The 13,076-nt window shown below is 39.7% G+C and overlaps 1 protein-coding gene across 3 annotated transcripts in view; it reads right to left on the bottom strand.

Moving 5' to 3' along the window:
* Positions 1 to 1,981: 1,981 nt before the first annotated feature.
* ABCC4 (ATP binding cassette subfamily C member 4 (PEL blood group)) overlaps positions 1,982 to 13,076 on the bottom strand; it is a 213,616-nt gene continuing 202,521 nt past the window's right edge. For all 3 annotated transcript variants that reach the window (XM_027115989.1, XM_027115990.1, XM_027115991.1), the window contains one exon: positions 1,982 to 3,738. In XM_027115989.1, the coding sequence (XP_026971790.1) occupies positions 3,631 to 3,738 (108 nt within the window). In that variant the 3' untranslated portion in view covers positions 1,982 to 3,630. The remainder of the gene's footprint in view (positions 3,739 to 13,076) is intronic.

Raw genomic sequence — 13,076 nt, 5'->3', positions numbered from 1 at the left:
GTTAGTATTAGATTGATTTGCTTGTATCTTTCCTACGAATGGAGATTAAAAGCGAGGGTGGGAGGAAACTTTTGGAGGTGATGGATATGTTCATGGCATAGATTGTGGGGTTGATTTCATGAGCGTATACTTATCTCCAACACTTCAAGTTGTTTACATTAAATATGTACAGCTTTTGAAACATCAAGCATACTTCAATAAAGTGGTTAAAGAAAAAATCATTTGGAGAGAATTGGAGAGAGGAAGTAGGATTTATTTTGATTGTTTAAAGAAAATATAGACCTTGAGCTCTCGTGTACCAAGAGCTTCATATGAGGCCATTTGTGATGGGCCAGAAGACCTAGCACAGCCTCATATTTTAAGAACTCAGCAGAAATAACTCCCCAGATGCAGATTATTCTCCTTTAGATGACTGGACCACTGCGTTTGAACGAGATTCTAAAATAAAACTGAGGCTGTGAAGTTTCTTTTTAGTTAACTCAACTGTGAAGCATGACGTGCAACAGAGAAGTGCTGAAAATAAATGAAGAGCCCAAGTAATGCCCATCTAACCTTCCCCAAACCCCCCAACGAGAGAATATTGTAAGCACCTGAGAAGCTACCCTTTTATTTTTCCCAATTACCAACACCTTCTAACTCCCCAAAGTGAAGTACTGACTCTGAACTCTGACTTGATCGTAACTATGTTCAAACTTAGTATAAAGGGAATCAAATATTCTTTGGGGTCAGGCTTAAGCTTGTGATGCACCTGTGTTGTTGATGTTCAACTGCTTTCGTTGCTGGGGGATATTCTATTAGATCACACTCCACTTTCCTTCTGCAGTTGATGTGCATTTGGATTATGTCCAGTTTGCGGCCACTAGGAATTAGGTTTCTAGGAACATCCTTGAGCACGTGTATATGTTCGGAGCAGGATGAACAGATCACAGGGTGTGCATTTTGAGTAAATGCTGTCCAACTGTTTTCCAAAGGCTTTTCTTCAATATACACTTTCTTCGCACACAGAGTAGTGCACAAGAGTTGCCACTACTCCATCAGCACTCAGTTCCTTGTCTCAACCTTTTTAATTTTAGCTGTTCTACCCGGTGTTTAGCGGTATCTCGTTGTGGTTTTAATTTGCATTTCCTTGGTAACTAATGAGACTGAGCACTTTTCCAGTTATTGGCCATTTGGATATTCTCTTTTCTGAAGTGCCTATTTGAGTCTCTTGTCCATTTCTCTAATTGGGCTTTCTGTGTTTTTCTTTTTTTTTTGCGTTACGTGGGCCTCTCACTGTTGTGGCCCCTCCCGCTGCGGACGCACAGGCTCAGCAGCCATGGTTCCGCGGCATGTGGGATCCTCCCGGACCGGGACACGAACCCGTGTCCCCTGCATCGGCAGGTGGACTCTCAACCACTGAGCCACCAGGGAAGCCCCTCTGTGTTTTTCTTAATGAGTTTTAGGAGTTCTTTATTTTCTATGGTACTGGTTCCCAGACTTCAGAATGCATCAGAATCATCCTTTGGCCTTGTTAAGACAGACTACTGGTCCCCACCACCAGTGTTTCTGATGCAGTAGATATGGGGTGAGACACAGAATGTGCATTTCTAACAAGTTCCCAGGTGATGCTGATACTGCTAGCCTAGTGACCATACTGTGACAATACACGTCCTACAGGTGTTTTAAATGTAGCAGCAACAGATGTTTCTTGTTAGTTTAGGGCAAAAAACAGAAAAACCAAAAACTTCAACAATTGACTACTTGGTTCAAGCTTGGGACATAAGTTAATACTTTCCCTTTATGGAAGGGGTACAACTGGGATTACTTCAGTAGCAACTGTTTAAATCTGTCTGACACCCTCCTCTCTGCATAGAGTATCTGGTGTACCTACTTAGCCAAGAAACCAGTTGATAATAGATATTTTATTATCTCGGGGAACCTCACTGGCTTTCAACAGCAAGGACATGAGTCAGTTATACCTCTAAAAATAAAAATACAGATCTCTGGAGATGAAAACATTTATTTCAATTGAATTTTGTTTCATTAAAAAAACTCTACAATGACATTAAAAAAGAAATAAAATAGAAACATATTTAACTGCCTTTAAAGACCAAATAAACCTCTAAAGACCAAATAAACACATATACATTTCAAATATTTCCACTGTTTTAACAAACCTCAATATTATCCTTGTTGTCATGTCAGTCTCCTGAAATAAGAACCATGACTATTACACAATTTACTGGACTAAACATTAACCATATTATTTCTAAATACCAACTGCACTCAATGTATTTTGGTAGGTTTCTGAGTATGTGGTTTTTAAGGCTTAATTCTATGAGACATCTGTTTCTCTCTGTTACAGAATCCCAAAACCGGCTATCAGAAGGCATATACGTGTGTGTGTGTGTATAATATATACAAATATATTCCATTTGAGGGCGGTTATGCCTTATTCTGAGAGCACACGTAAAACCAGGACAGTAAAACCTTTAGTAACTTGGACACACCATATCATAGCCACCACCATCAAGGAAAGCTAAGGACCCATGGTTCAAACAAAGTACGGCAGGCCCTAGGAGGTACTGTGGCTTGTTGATCTACTGATCAGAAAGAGCTAAACAAAGTACAGTTAGTGGTCAGAAGTAAAGTAACCTAGGCAGGCTCATGAAAGTGAACCTTCTTGATGCCTCCTGAGAACATACTGCATAAATACAGTCAATGTATGCAACATCTTTCTGTTTTTCTCACCAAGTCAGGAGAGCCCATGCATGTGATTTAGAAAGGATTTCAATGACGGGCAAAGCAAAAGCCTTATGTCAGCAGAGGGTCAACCGTCAATTGACGGTCAATTGACGGTCAATTACAGTTAGCAGCACGGCCTTTTTGAAAATATCGTCAAGCTGAGTCTAAAACTGCAAGATATCATGTAGGAGCCACGAAATCTAGAAGACGATTAATGATAACACGTGTCTATCATTATCAAATCCCCTAGAAGGGCCCCTATTTTCTGAAAGCATTTTCTCTTCCATCTCTTTTAGAAAATATAATTAAATACTGACCTTCTGTATTTTAATCATTTATCTTTTTTTTGCGGGGGGGCCTCTCCTACTATAATGCCACTTAAACTAAAGTGTATTTTTTGTTTTTCCTATTAGTTTTTTCTGTACTAGTTTAGCCAGAGGTTTTGGGCAGGGAATAGTGGATCCTACTTATGTTAAAGAAAGTGGTAAGGCAAAATGATAACTTCCACAGTCTTCAAGTAAATAGAATCCCTGATATAACTGGAAAGTAATATGTAATTTGGGGGCAGTAAAAAACATCTATGACAACTTTGTCTTATACCTTAGAAAATGTGCTTTGGCTCTGGAGTCTCTTTAAGGCACAAAACCTGGTAAACAGCTTTTATTGGTGGCCTGTACCTCTGATTTAGATAAGACAAAAAATACTATAACGTATAAATAACAATAATAAATCATTTTGTTAGAGCTTGAAATCATTGGGTGAAGCGGAGAAAAAAAATCCAAATAGACGAACAACTTGTATGTAAATATTTGTTGCTGGTGTAAAAAAAAAAAGTAAAGTGTAGTTTACACAGTGCAAAGACTATTGGAAAAATGTCTTTGGAATAGACTTGACCTCATGGTAGAATCACAGTGCTGTCTCAAAAATTGTTAAGGCTGGGGGCTGTCCATTGGAAGCATTCATAACCACATGCCCATTGTGAGTAATTTCTGGATAATTCCTTTTGAAGTACACCTGAAAAAAAAAAGACAGGTATAAAAACATGTTTAAAAGTTTTAAAGTCCTCCTCCCTAAAGCAGCTCATTTCTTTTCTTGTTTTTTAAATTTATTTATTTAATTAATTTATTTTTGGCTGCACTGGGTCTTCATTGCTGTGCGCGGACTTTCTCTAGCTGCGGCGAGCGGGGGCTACTCTTTGTTGCGGTGCGCGGGCTTCTCACTGTGGTGGCTTCTCTTGTTGCGGAGCACAGGCTCTAGGTGCACGGGCTTCAGTAGTTGTGGCCTTGGGCTCAGTAGTTGTGGCTTGTGGGCTCTAGAGCACAGGCTCAGTAGTTGTGGCACACAGGCTTAGTTGCTCCGTGGCATGCGGGATCTTCCCGGACCAGGGCTTGAACCCCTGTCCCCTGGATTGCCAGGAGGATTCTTAACCACTGCGCCGCCGGGGAAGCCCCAAGCAGCACATTTCTATGTCCACTTTTCATGTGAAGCAATCCCATCACTAGTGGAGGAACAACTGAAAAAACCAGGGACGTATTTATTCTGTGGAGGAAGTAGCCCCATTAAAACCCTCAGTGGGGCTGGGCCTAATGCCAAACAACCTATAGATCCACTTGAGTTCTGATCATTCTGATTCACAGATATGCTTTATCACTACATTAAATTGATAAGTGAAATCATTTTACTGACTCAAAGCCTGGCGATAAATTAAAAACAGGGTGACAAAGAGGCTGGGAAATCTAGCGTCTGCATGAGGGTTTCTCATTTTCACACACAAAATGAGCACAATAGATATGGATGTTAATATCAGGTTGCAATCCCTATATTTTATAAACTCTGATGACAAGCATTGAAACGCTGGCGTCTATGTATGAAATATCCTGGCGTTTAATTTGTGCGGCAAAGCAGTTATAGGGCCTATAGAAATGTGATCTGTGGATAGTGGGATATAAGAATGAAAAGAGCATCAAAAGCTTTAACAATGACTCAACCAAGCAACTTCTCTAAAATGGAAGACGATACCAAATAATAGGACAGGTCTTTGCCAAGCCTTTGAGTTCTTGAATTCTACCAATTTCTAGCTGAACTGGAAGAGATACAGGTTTTCTGATAAATGTATAATCAGAACACAATGGAAATGAAATGCTGTCAAGATTGTCTGTTCCACAATCATCGGTTTTTAGTAGCTGTATCGTATCTCAGTTCCTTGACAGATGCACAGAACAAAATGAAACAATGTCAAGTCTTGTGAGCTCTTATCTCTAAATGTGTTTGGGTGAAAAAGGACTTCAAAAGTAATTTTTTTTCCTCCAAAGAAGAATGTGAAAAGTTTTGTTTGAGTCTTTAAAACAGAAAACGTACCATCCATTGGAGGCCTGCTCGTGTCACGTGCTGAGGTGCTTAGTCATATGAGTTCAGATCTATTTTACAAAACCTGACTCCAAGTACATTTGTGGGTGCTGTCAACAAAGTTGTCATGAGAGATAGTGGACGTCACATAGGAAACGGAAAAGCACTGAGACACCCGCCTTCATATTATGTGTGCTTTCTTCTTCTCTTATTGCTTGCATACTTGCTACCCCCAAAACAGCACTACATATGAAATGCTGTATATTAAAATGTCACTTAAAAGGAGAAAAATAAGAATTTCTCCAAGAATGCTTGGATCCGACTGGATGAAATTCGAGGCTATTTCCATTATAATGCAAGGATTTAAAAATAAAGCTTTTGGGGGGGGCTAATTGCATTTCATCCCCCTCGTCAATTTTTTTTTTAAATAGCCATACTTGTGTGGTTAGTATTTATATACTCTGTTAGTGAAAGTAAAAACAGCCAGAAGAACAGAAGGGACTTAATTTCATTTCCTACTGCCTGACAGCCACCCCTCCCCCATCGACCTGGGTCCTTTCTCCATACCCCTTTCTCAATGTAATTTTTTATTAAAAGTTTTTTATTATTAGCAATTTTTAACCAAAATGGTCTTCATTTCATGGTCTGAAATACTTGGAACTGAATAATGAAAAGGAGCTTCCTATGTATAAAATCCCTGATTTGACCTCTCTTTTCCTCATCTGTTGCCGTGGTGTAGACTGCACTCTGGCCAACAGCACAAGTGAGAGAAGCCATCTTTTTCACGGGGCGGGTTATGAAGGGAGTTGAGATGACTGAACGCTTGATAGCAGAGTCCTCGTGGATGGGTTGAGCCTGGGATGGAGAGGCCCAAACTCACCTCTCTCTCCTGGGACCACTGCTGACCTTGGAAAAATCACTTAAGCTCTCTCTGCACCAGCTGCCTCATTTGTGAAACGAGACAATGACTTACCTCATAGGAACTAATTGATGGCTACAAACTGCAGGTTGAAAACACGCTGAGCTAAGTGCTGGGTGTGATTATGATGCTGCTCAAGAGACGTGGTCCCTTAAGTCCACAGAAAGCAGCAGCATCACCCAGCTTAAATGATGAAAACAAAACATCTAGGAGGCCCTTTTGTGAATCTTTTGATTTTTATCTTTATAGAAGCGCAGGGTCGTGGTTACTACACATTTTATTCAGTAAATATAGTAACCCGGGAGGCAGAAAATAGTTAAAAGATTACTAACACTTTCTAACCTGTGACTTTGAGAAGTTCCTTAGCCCCTTCTGCCTCAGTTTCTCGATCTGAGGGATAATACTACCATCTCAGAATGGCTTTAATGAGGATTAAAAGAGACAATGCCAAAAAAGTTCAAATTCTGGCCAAGCAGAACATAAGACCAGTGAGTGTTGGGTTTGAGCCTTTTCCTGTCCTTCTTTGGGTTTAGTTCATTATAGTTCCTCCAGTGTAGGTTGAAACTAAGTTTAGTATTTAAACTCCAACTTGTAAACAAAGCCACCATCATGGAATTAGATCTTAGTAAAAGCAACAGAGCAATAAATGCTCCCCTGCACGGATAAAGGGCAGCAACCAATGGTTCAATGTTCAAGAACCTGTCCATTCATCCTCCCTGAACTGCACGGCCCTAGTTCAAGGCCAGTAACCCTCAAACTCCTCATCTTTAAAGCAGGTCTAACTTTGTGGACATACTGACAGATATATTATCAAAGTTAAAGAGTGCTGGAGAGTTAGAGACGATTTCTCCTTTTAACTTAACGGAATATTGGATTTTTTTCTCCCCTTATCCTCTCAGAAATCACTCTCAACAGCAAGGATAGTGGGAGATTAAAAAGTAAGCCCAGGGCTTCCCTGGTGGCGCAGTGGTTGAGAGTCCGCCTGCCGATGCAGGGGACACGGGTTCGTGCCCCGGTCCGGGAAGATCCCACATGCCGCAGAGGGGCTGGGCCCGTGAGCCGTGGCTGCTGAGCCTGTGCGTCCGGAGCCTGTGCTCCGCAACGGGAGAGGCCACAACAGTGAGAGGCCCATGTACCACAAAAACAAAAACAAAAACAAAAAAACCCAAGCAAGCCCAATATTTGATGAAATCAGGAATCATTTGAAATCACAACTGACAAAATATCTAGAAGGACTGCCTTATGCAACTGGATCCAATGGGCTCTAGCAAGACAGAGAGAAAGTACCTAAAGAGAGCAGATCTCAGCAATCATGGGAGAGCACAGTTCTCCAACTAACTGGCAAATTCTAAGGTGTCCATGAGGAATCCTATAGAATCACCATCTTTGCCTAAAGCATGAACACTGGTAAGGTCCTAGGACACGAGAGATTCTGAAATGCAAGCAGCATTGTAACTGCCCATCTCTGAAGGCTAGGGAGGAGTACAGGCTAAATGAATATGTATTATCAATTTCTCTCTCACACTCACTCACTCACTCACTCTCTTTCTCTGGATCATGGGGAATGCTTCTATGTTAAGCAGAGGGAATACCCTTTAGGCTGAAATGATGTGCTAGCCACAACTATCTAGCAAATATATGGTCTTAAAAAAACGAAATTAAAAAGTGAGTAGTAGGAATAATAATAAATAAAAAAGTAATACAGAATTTGTAAAACACACAAACAAAAATTTAGGAAAAGTAACAGGATAAGCACATGATGGATGAAAGAAGTAATCACTGAACAGATGAAAATTATGAAAAAAATAATATTACATATTTAAAGAAAATGTAGTAGAATAATCAACCCGTGGAGGCAGAGATCTGAGAGTACAGGAAAACATGGCACAGCAACAAAAGATGAAACATGAATTGACAGACACCAAAGTGAAAAGGAAGATAAAAATGAAAACATCAAAGAAATGACAGTTCTGAAGGCTGCACAAAGATCAGTCACTACTGAACAAACAATATGAGACATGGAGGATAGAACTGAGAAAGCAAGTCTAATAATTATAAATTAATAAAAATTTAAAAAAGATTAAGGAAATAATAGCTTTAAGAAACAAAGGACAATATATACATTATAGATATCTGTAAAGAGAATCCAATCAACTAAAACAAATTCAAAGGTATAATTCACATAAGCTCCCTAAAATAAAAGACTAGAAGCTAGTGACCAAGAGTCTGTGATGTTCTAGGAAAAACAAATGACTTTCAAAACAGAAAAAGAATCCTCTGAGTATCCAGGAAAGATCAAGTTATGTCCAATGTGGCCTTAGACTCCTACACGTGAATAAACAACGCTGGAAGACCTTATAGCAACGATTACAACACAGTAAGTGAAAGGACGTGTGATCCAAGAATATTATAACCAGAAATATAAACTGGTGATGTAGCATAAAAATATTTCATATAGGTGACCCTTGAGCAACGTAGGGGTTAGGGACCCTCCACATAGTCGAAACAAGTATAACTTTACAGTTGCTCCTTCATATTCACAGTTTCACATCATGCATTCAACCAACTGCAGATCATGCAGTATTATAGTACATATTTACTGGAAAAAAAACATAAGTGGACTCCTCCAATTCAAATCCCTGTTGTTCAAGGGTCAACTCTATAGACAGTAAGTCGGGGATTCTTAACTCCAATGACCCTCCTTTATGATGGTATAGAGATTTGTTTTCAACCTTTCATTTGTACTGCCACACACAATAGTAAATACGCTTAACTTTACTTTGAGTCTCAGTACAGATTCACAATCTGTATCTATATTTATGTATCCTGAAAGGAGTTTCATGAAATATTTACTATTACTATGAAAGATACATTGCTCCTTTTCTTCTATTCCATTCTTTCCTATTTCATTTCTTAAAGCATGCTGGTCATGACTGATTAAACGGATTTCTCAGCCCCACTAGTCAATCAAACCCCTAAGGTGTAAAAACACAATACCAGAGGACAAATTTTAGCCAACTAAGAGATGGAAAAAGTATCATTTAATACAAGTAAGTAAAATAATAGAGGTTTAAGGATTTTTAAAGATATGAAGATAAACAGTAGAAGAAAAACAATTAAAATCTGATGGGAGAAGGGGGAGAGGGAAGATATGACATCATTGTTCATAATGGGGAGCCAAAAATAAGAAATAAAGTATTCTCAGAGGAAATGAAAGGAACATACATAAAACAGTGAGCAAAGAAACACAAATTACAGGCTAAAAATTTTTTTAAAAAAAAAGAGCACTAAAAACGGACAGTATAACACGACTGAACTAAGATAAAACGTAACTATAATCTCAATAAATGTAAATGGCCTAAACTCATATATTTGGGGGGGGGGGTGCCTCACGTCCTAAGATTAAACCTCAGAGCTAAATCTAACTACATGCCATTGCAAGAGACGAATCTGTAATCTGCTATTAAAAGATAATCAGAGGAATCCCCTGGTGGTCCAGTGGTAGAGAATCCATCTTGCAATGCAGGGGACACCAGTTCGATCCCTGGTCACACAACTAAGCCTGTGCGCCACAACTACAGAGCCCATGCACCACAACTACAGAGCCCATGCACTCTGGAGCCCACACGTCACAACTAGAGAGAAGCCTGCACACACACCACAATGAAGTGAAGAGCTCACGTGTCACAGTGAAAGATCCCGCATGCCACAACTAACACCCAACGTAGCCAATAAATAAATAAATATTTAAAAAAAAAAAAAAAAAAAAAAGACTATCAAAGACTGGGACTTCCCTAGTGGTCCAGAGGAGGTTAAGACTCTGTGCTTCCACTGCTGGGGGAGTGGATTTAATCCTTGGTCAGGGAACTAAGATCCCACATGCCCCACAGCATGGCCAAAACAAAAACAAAAACAAAAACAGTCAAAGACATACCAGGCAAATGAAAACAACGTGAAAAGGGGAACTCAATTTAATTATGAACCGTATTGGATTTAGGGCCAAGACCATTAAATGAATCAATGAAAGGCACTTTAAAATAGTAGAAAATATAATTCATACTGATAACAAAAGTCAAGAATATATTTGTGCACTGAAAAAAATCATATCATCAAAATTATAACAACCAAAGAAAGCAGGAAGTACAAAGTGAAACTTGGTAGCATGAGACTAATTCACCTAGTCCAAGTTACATTAAACGGACCAAAATAAATAAGGATAGAGAAGAACGAAATAATGTAATTAAATAGATCTAATTAAAAATGAAGCTCTATAACTTAAACAGACGATAGCCCATCTTTTGAAATACCCACAGAACACTCACAAAAATTGCCTATTTACCAGAACACAGAAAAAGTATTAAGAAATATTGTTTCTTGGGGGAAACAGGACAAACAACATTTTTTGATCATAAGGTACTGAGACTGATGAGGAAAATAGAAACAAATAAACATGAAAAAACTCCAACCCCCAGGAAGTTTTCAAGATACCCTTCTCAAATAATTTGTGGACCAAAGAGGAAAAGAAAACCAGAATCGCAGAATCTATACAAAAAACCTAACTATGATGAAAGCACTACACACCAGAACCTGTAGGATATATCTAAAACAGTATTCAGAGAAAAGTTCACAGCCTTGAAATATTTATATTAATAAATAAGAAAAAATAAAAACAAATGCATTCAGGAAGTAAGCAACAATAAAATAAACCAAAGAAAGAAAGATAATAGAAGGTGATAAATTATAAAGAAGAATACAAATAGTAAGTGGACTAGAGCTCCTCTTGTGGGGAAATAAACATAAAACTGTAACAATTAATTAGAAGGGAAAATGAGGAGTAGGGAATGGAGAAAGCATAAATACTATGTAGCCATTAAACAGAATGAGATAACTATGCACATAGATATAATATCCAACGAAAAAAGTAAGGAAGAGCTATCGTTTGTGCTTAAAAACAGGAAGGCCACATCGGCACAAATTATTACTGAAGCACAGGACATGTCAAGGGAATAGTCAAAGATGGTGCTGGAGCTCCAACCCGGGGGAGGAGCTGTGTAATGACAGGAATGGTAAAGTGACTTAAATTTCATTTATAAAATTTTAAAACCTATTCTAAAACAGTAAAGTTTTTGAATTTTGTAGCATTAGACACATCATTTCTTTAAGAACTGATCATTAAAATAAAATTTAATTATTTAGAGTCTCTAATGCTACTTAGAAGAACTGTGGGTACATTTTCTTATTGGGAGATAAGGGTTGAATCTATAGCCTGAAGAAAAAAATGATGCGACTTTTATCTTATAAAATGCTCAATATTCACAAAGCGCTCTCTCATCTGATTCTTGTAATAAGTGCGAAGGAGCCGGGCAGTGCTGTAATCCCTGCACTACATACAGGTGAGGACCCTGAGGCTCAGAGACCTTGGGCAACATAAGAGGTCACGAGGTTGCTAAGTGCCTCCTGCACTATTCAAACCAGTCCAGGGTCCTAGATCTAGGATATTAGGATTTCATAATTTTGGGGTTGTATCTGGTGATAAAACGAATAGATAAAATGAAACCTCTGTTACACACTGGCAACAAAGAAACTTCACAAAAGCCTCAATCAGGTGTGCTTCATCACAGAAGAAAATGAATGATAGGCATTTATCCTTTGTTATGGGATGAATTGTGTCCCCTCCAATTTTTTTTTTTTTGGTCTGTGTTGGGTCTTTGTTGCTGCACGCGGGCCTTCTCTAGTTGCGGCTAGTGGGGGCTACTCTTAGTTGTGGTGCACGGGCTTCTCATTGCGGTGGCTTCTCTTGTTGCGGAGCACGGGCCCTAGGCATTCCGGCTTCAGTAGCTGTGGCACGAGGGCTCAGCAGTTGTGGCACACGGGCTTAGTTGCTCTGCGGCATGTGGGATCTTCCTGGACCAGGGCTCGAACACGTGTCCCCTGCATTGGCAGGTGGATTCTTAACCACGGCGCCACCAGGGAAGCTCCCCCTCCAATTTTATATGTTCAAGTCCTAAACCCACCAGTTGTTCAGAATGTGACTATATTTGGAGATAGGGTCTTTATAAAGGCGATTCAGTTAAAATGAAGTCATATAAGTGGCCCCTAATCTAATATGACTGGAGTCCTTATAAGAAGAGGCGATTAGGACACAGGCACACACAGACGAAAGATCATGTTTCTTTCTTTTTTCTCTTTCAAAGAGAAAAAAATGGCATCTACAAGCCAAGGAGAGAGGCCTCAGAGGAAATCAATCCTGCCTATACCTTGACCTCAGACCTCCAGTCTCCAGGGCTGTGAGAAAATCAGTTTCTGTTAAGGTGCCTACTCTGTGGTACTTTGTATGGCAGCCCTAGCAAACTAATGTACCCGTCAGCTTTATGTATCTGAAAGGTACTTTCTCTATTTCCTGGATCATCTAAAAGGGTCAGTCAGACAGTGACTCAGCTTGCGCGCACCATTTTCAGAGAATCAACTACGTAGTCAGGAAAACATGACTTGGATGCACGTTTTCCCAGATGTTGAGTTTTCTTTTCAAATGAATGAATTCCGTTCTGTTAAGAGTGAAAAGCTTGTTGACTTAGGCTAATCCTCCCAGTGTCACAGCTCTGAACGATGCTCTGAACGGTATCTGATGCTTGCACATTTAAAAATTTGACAACCTGACAGCTTGTTCTCCTAAGAGGATCAAGCATATGTAGAAATAACGTCAAGAAGATACTCAACTGAGATGAGAATCAGGATAGGTTATTTTGTTATGTCTTTCCGAAGAAGTGACCTGAGCCAGTGGCAGGACTGAAATCTAAGAGTGATGTTCTGTCTCCTTGTGAACTTGGGTGACTGGCCCCGCCTTGGCTACCACATGAAAGGAGCAGCGTTCTCAGGCTCGACACAGAGCAGAGTACCTAGGGCGGAACTCAGCCTCCCCCACCAATTCACCCCCTGCGCTCCCTGGACCAGTTCTGTGACCTTAGGTGAGCCCTGGACCCAGTCTGCTCATCCATGACGGGGGATAAAAAAGGACCGTGATGAGGATTAAGTGCAATCATACATGTGAGAAGTATGTAAAATAAATTATAAAGAACTACACAAATGT

This window comes from Aethalodelphis obliquidens, unplaced genomic scaffold, assembly GCF_003676395.1.
Source record: "Aethalodelphis obliquidens isolate GAN/ISIS:26980383/991018 unplaced genomic scaffold, ASM367639v1 scaffold15, whole genome shotgun sequence".
Taxonomy (NCBI): Eukaryota; Metazoa; Chordata; class Mammalia; order Artiodactyla; family Delphinidae; genus Aethalodelphis; species Aethalodelphis obliquidens.
This window is presented reverse-complemented; position numbering and strand designations above follow the sequence as displayed.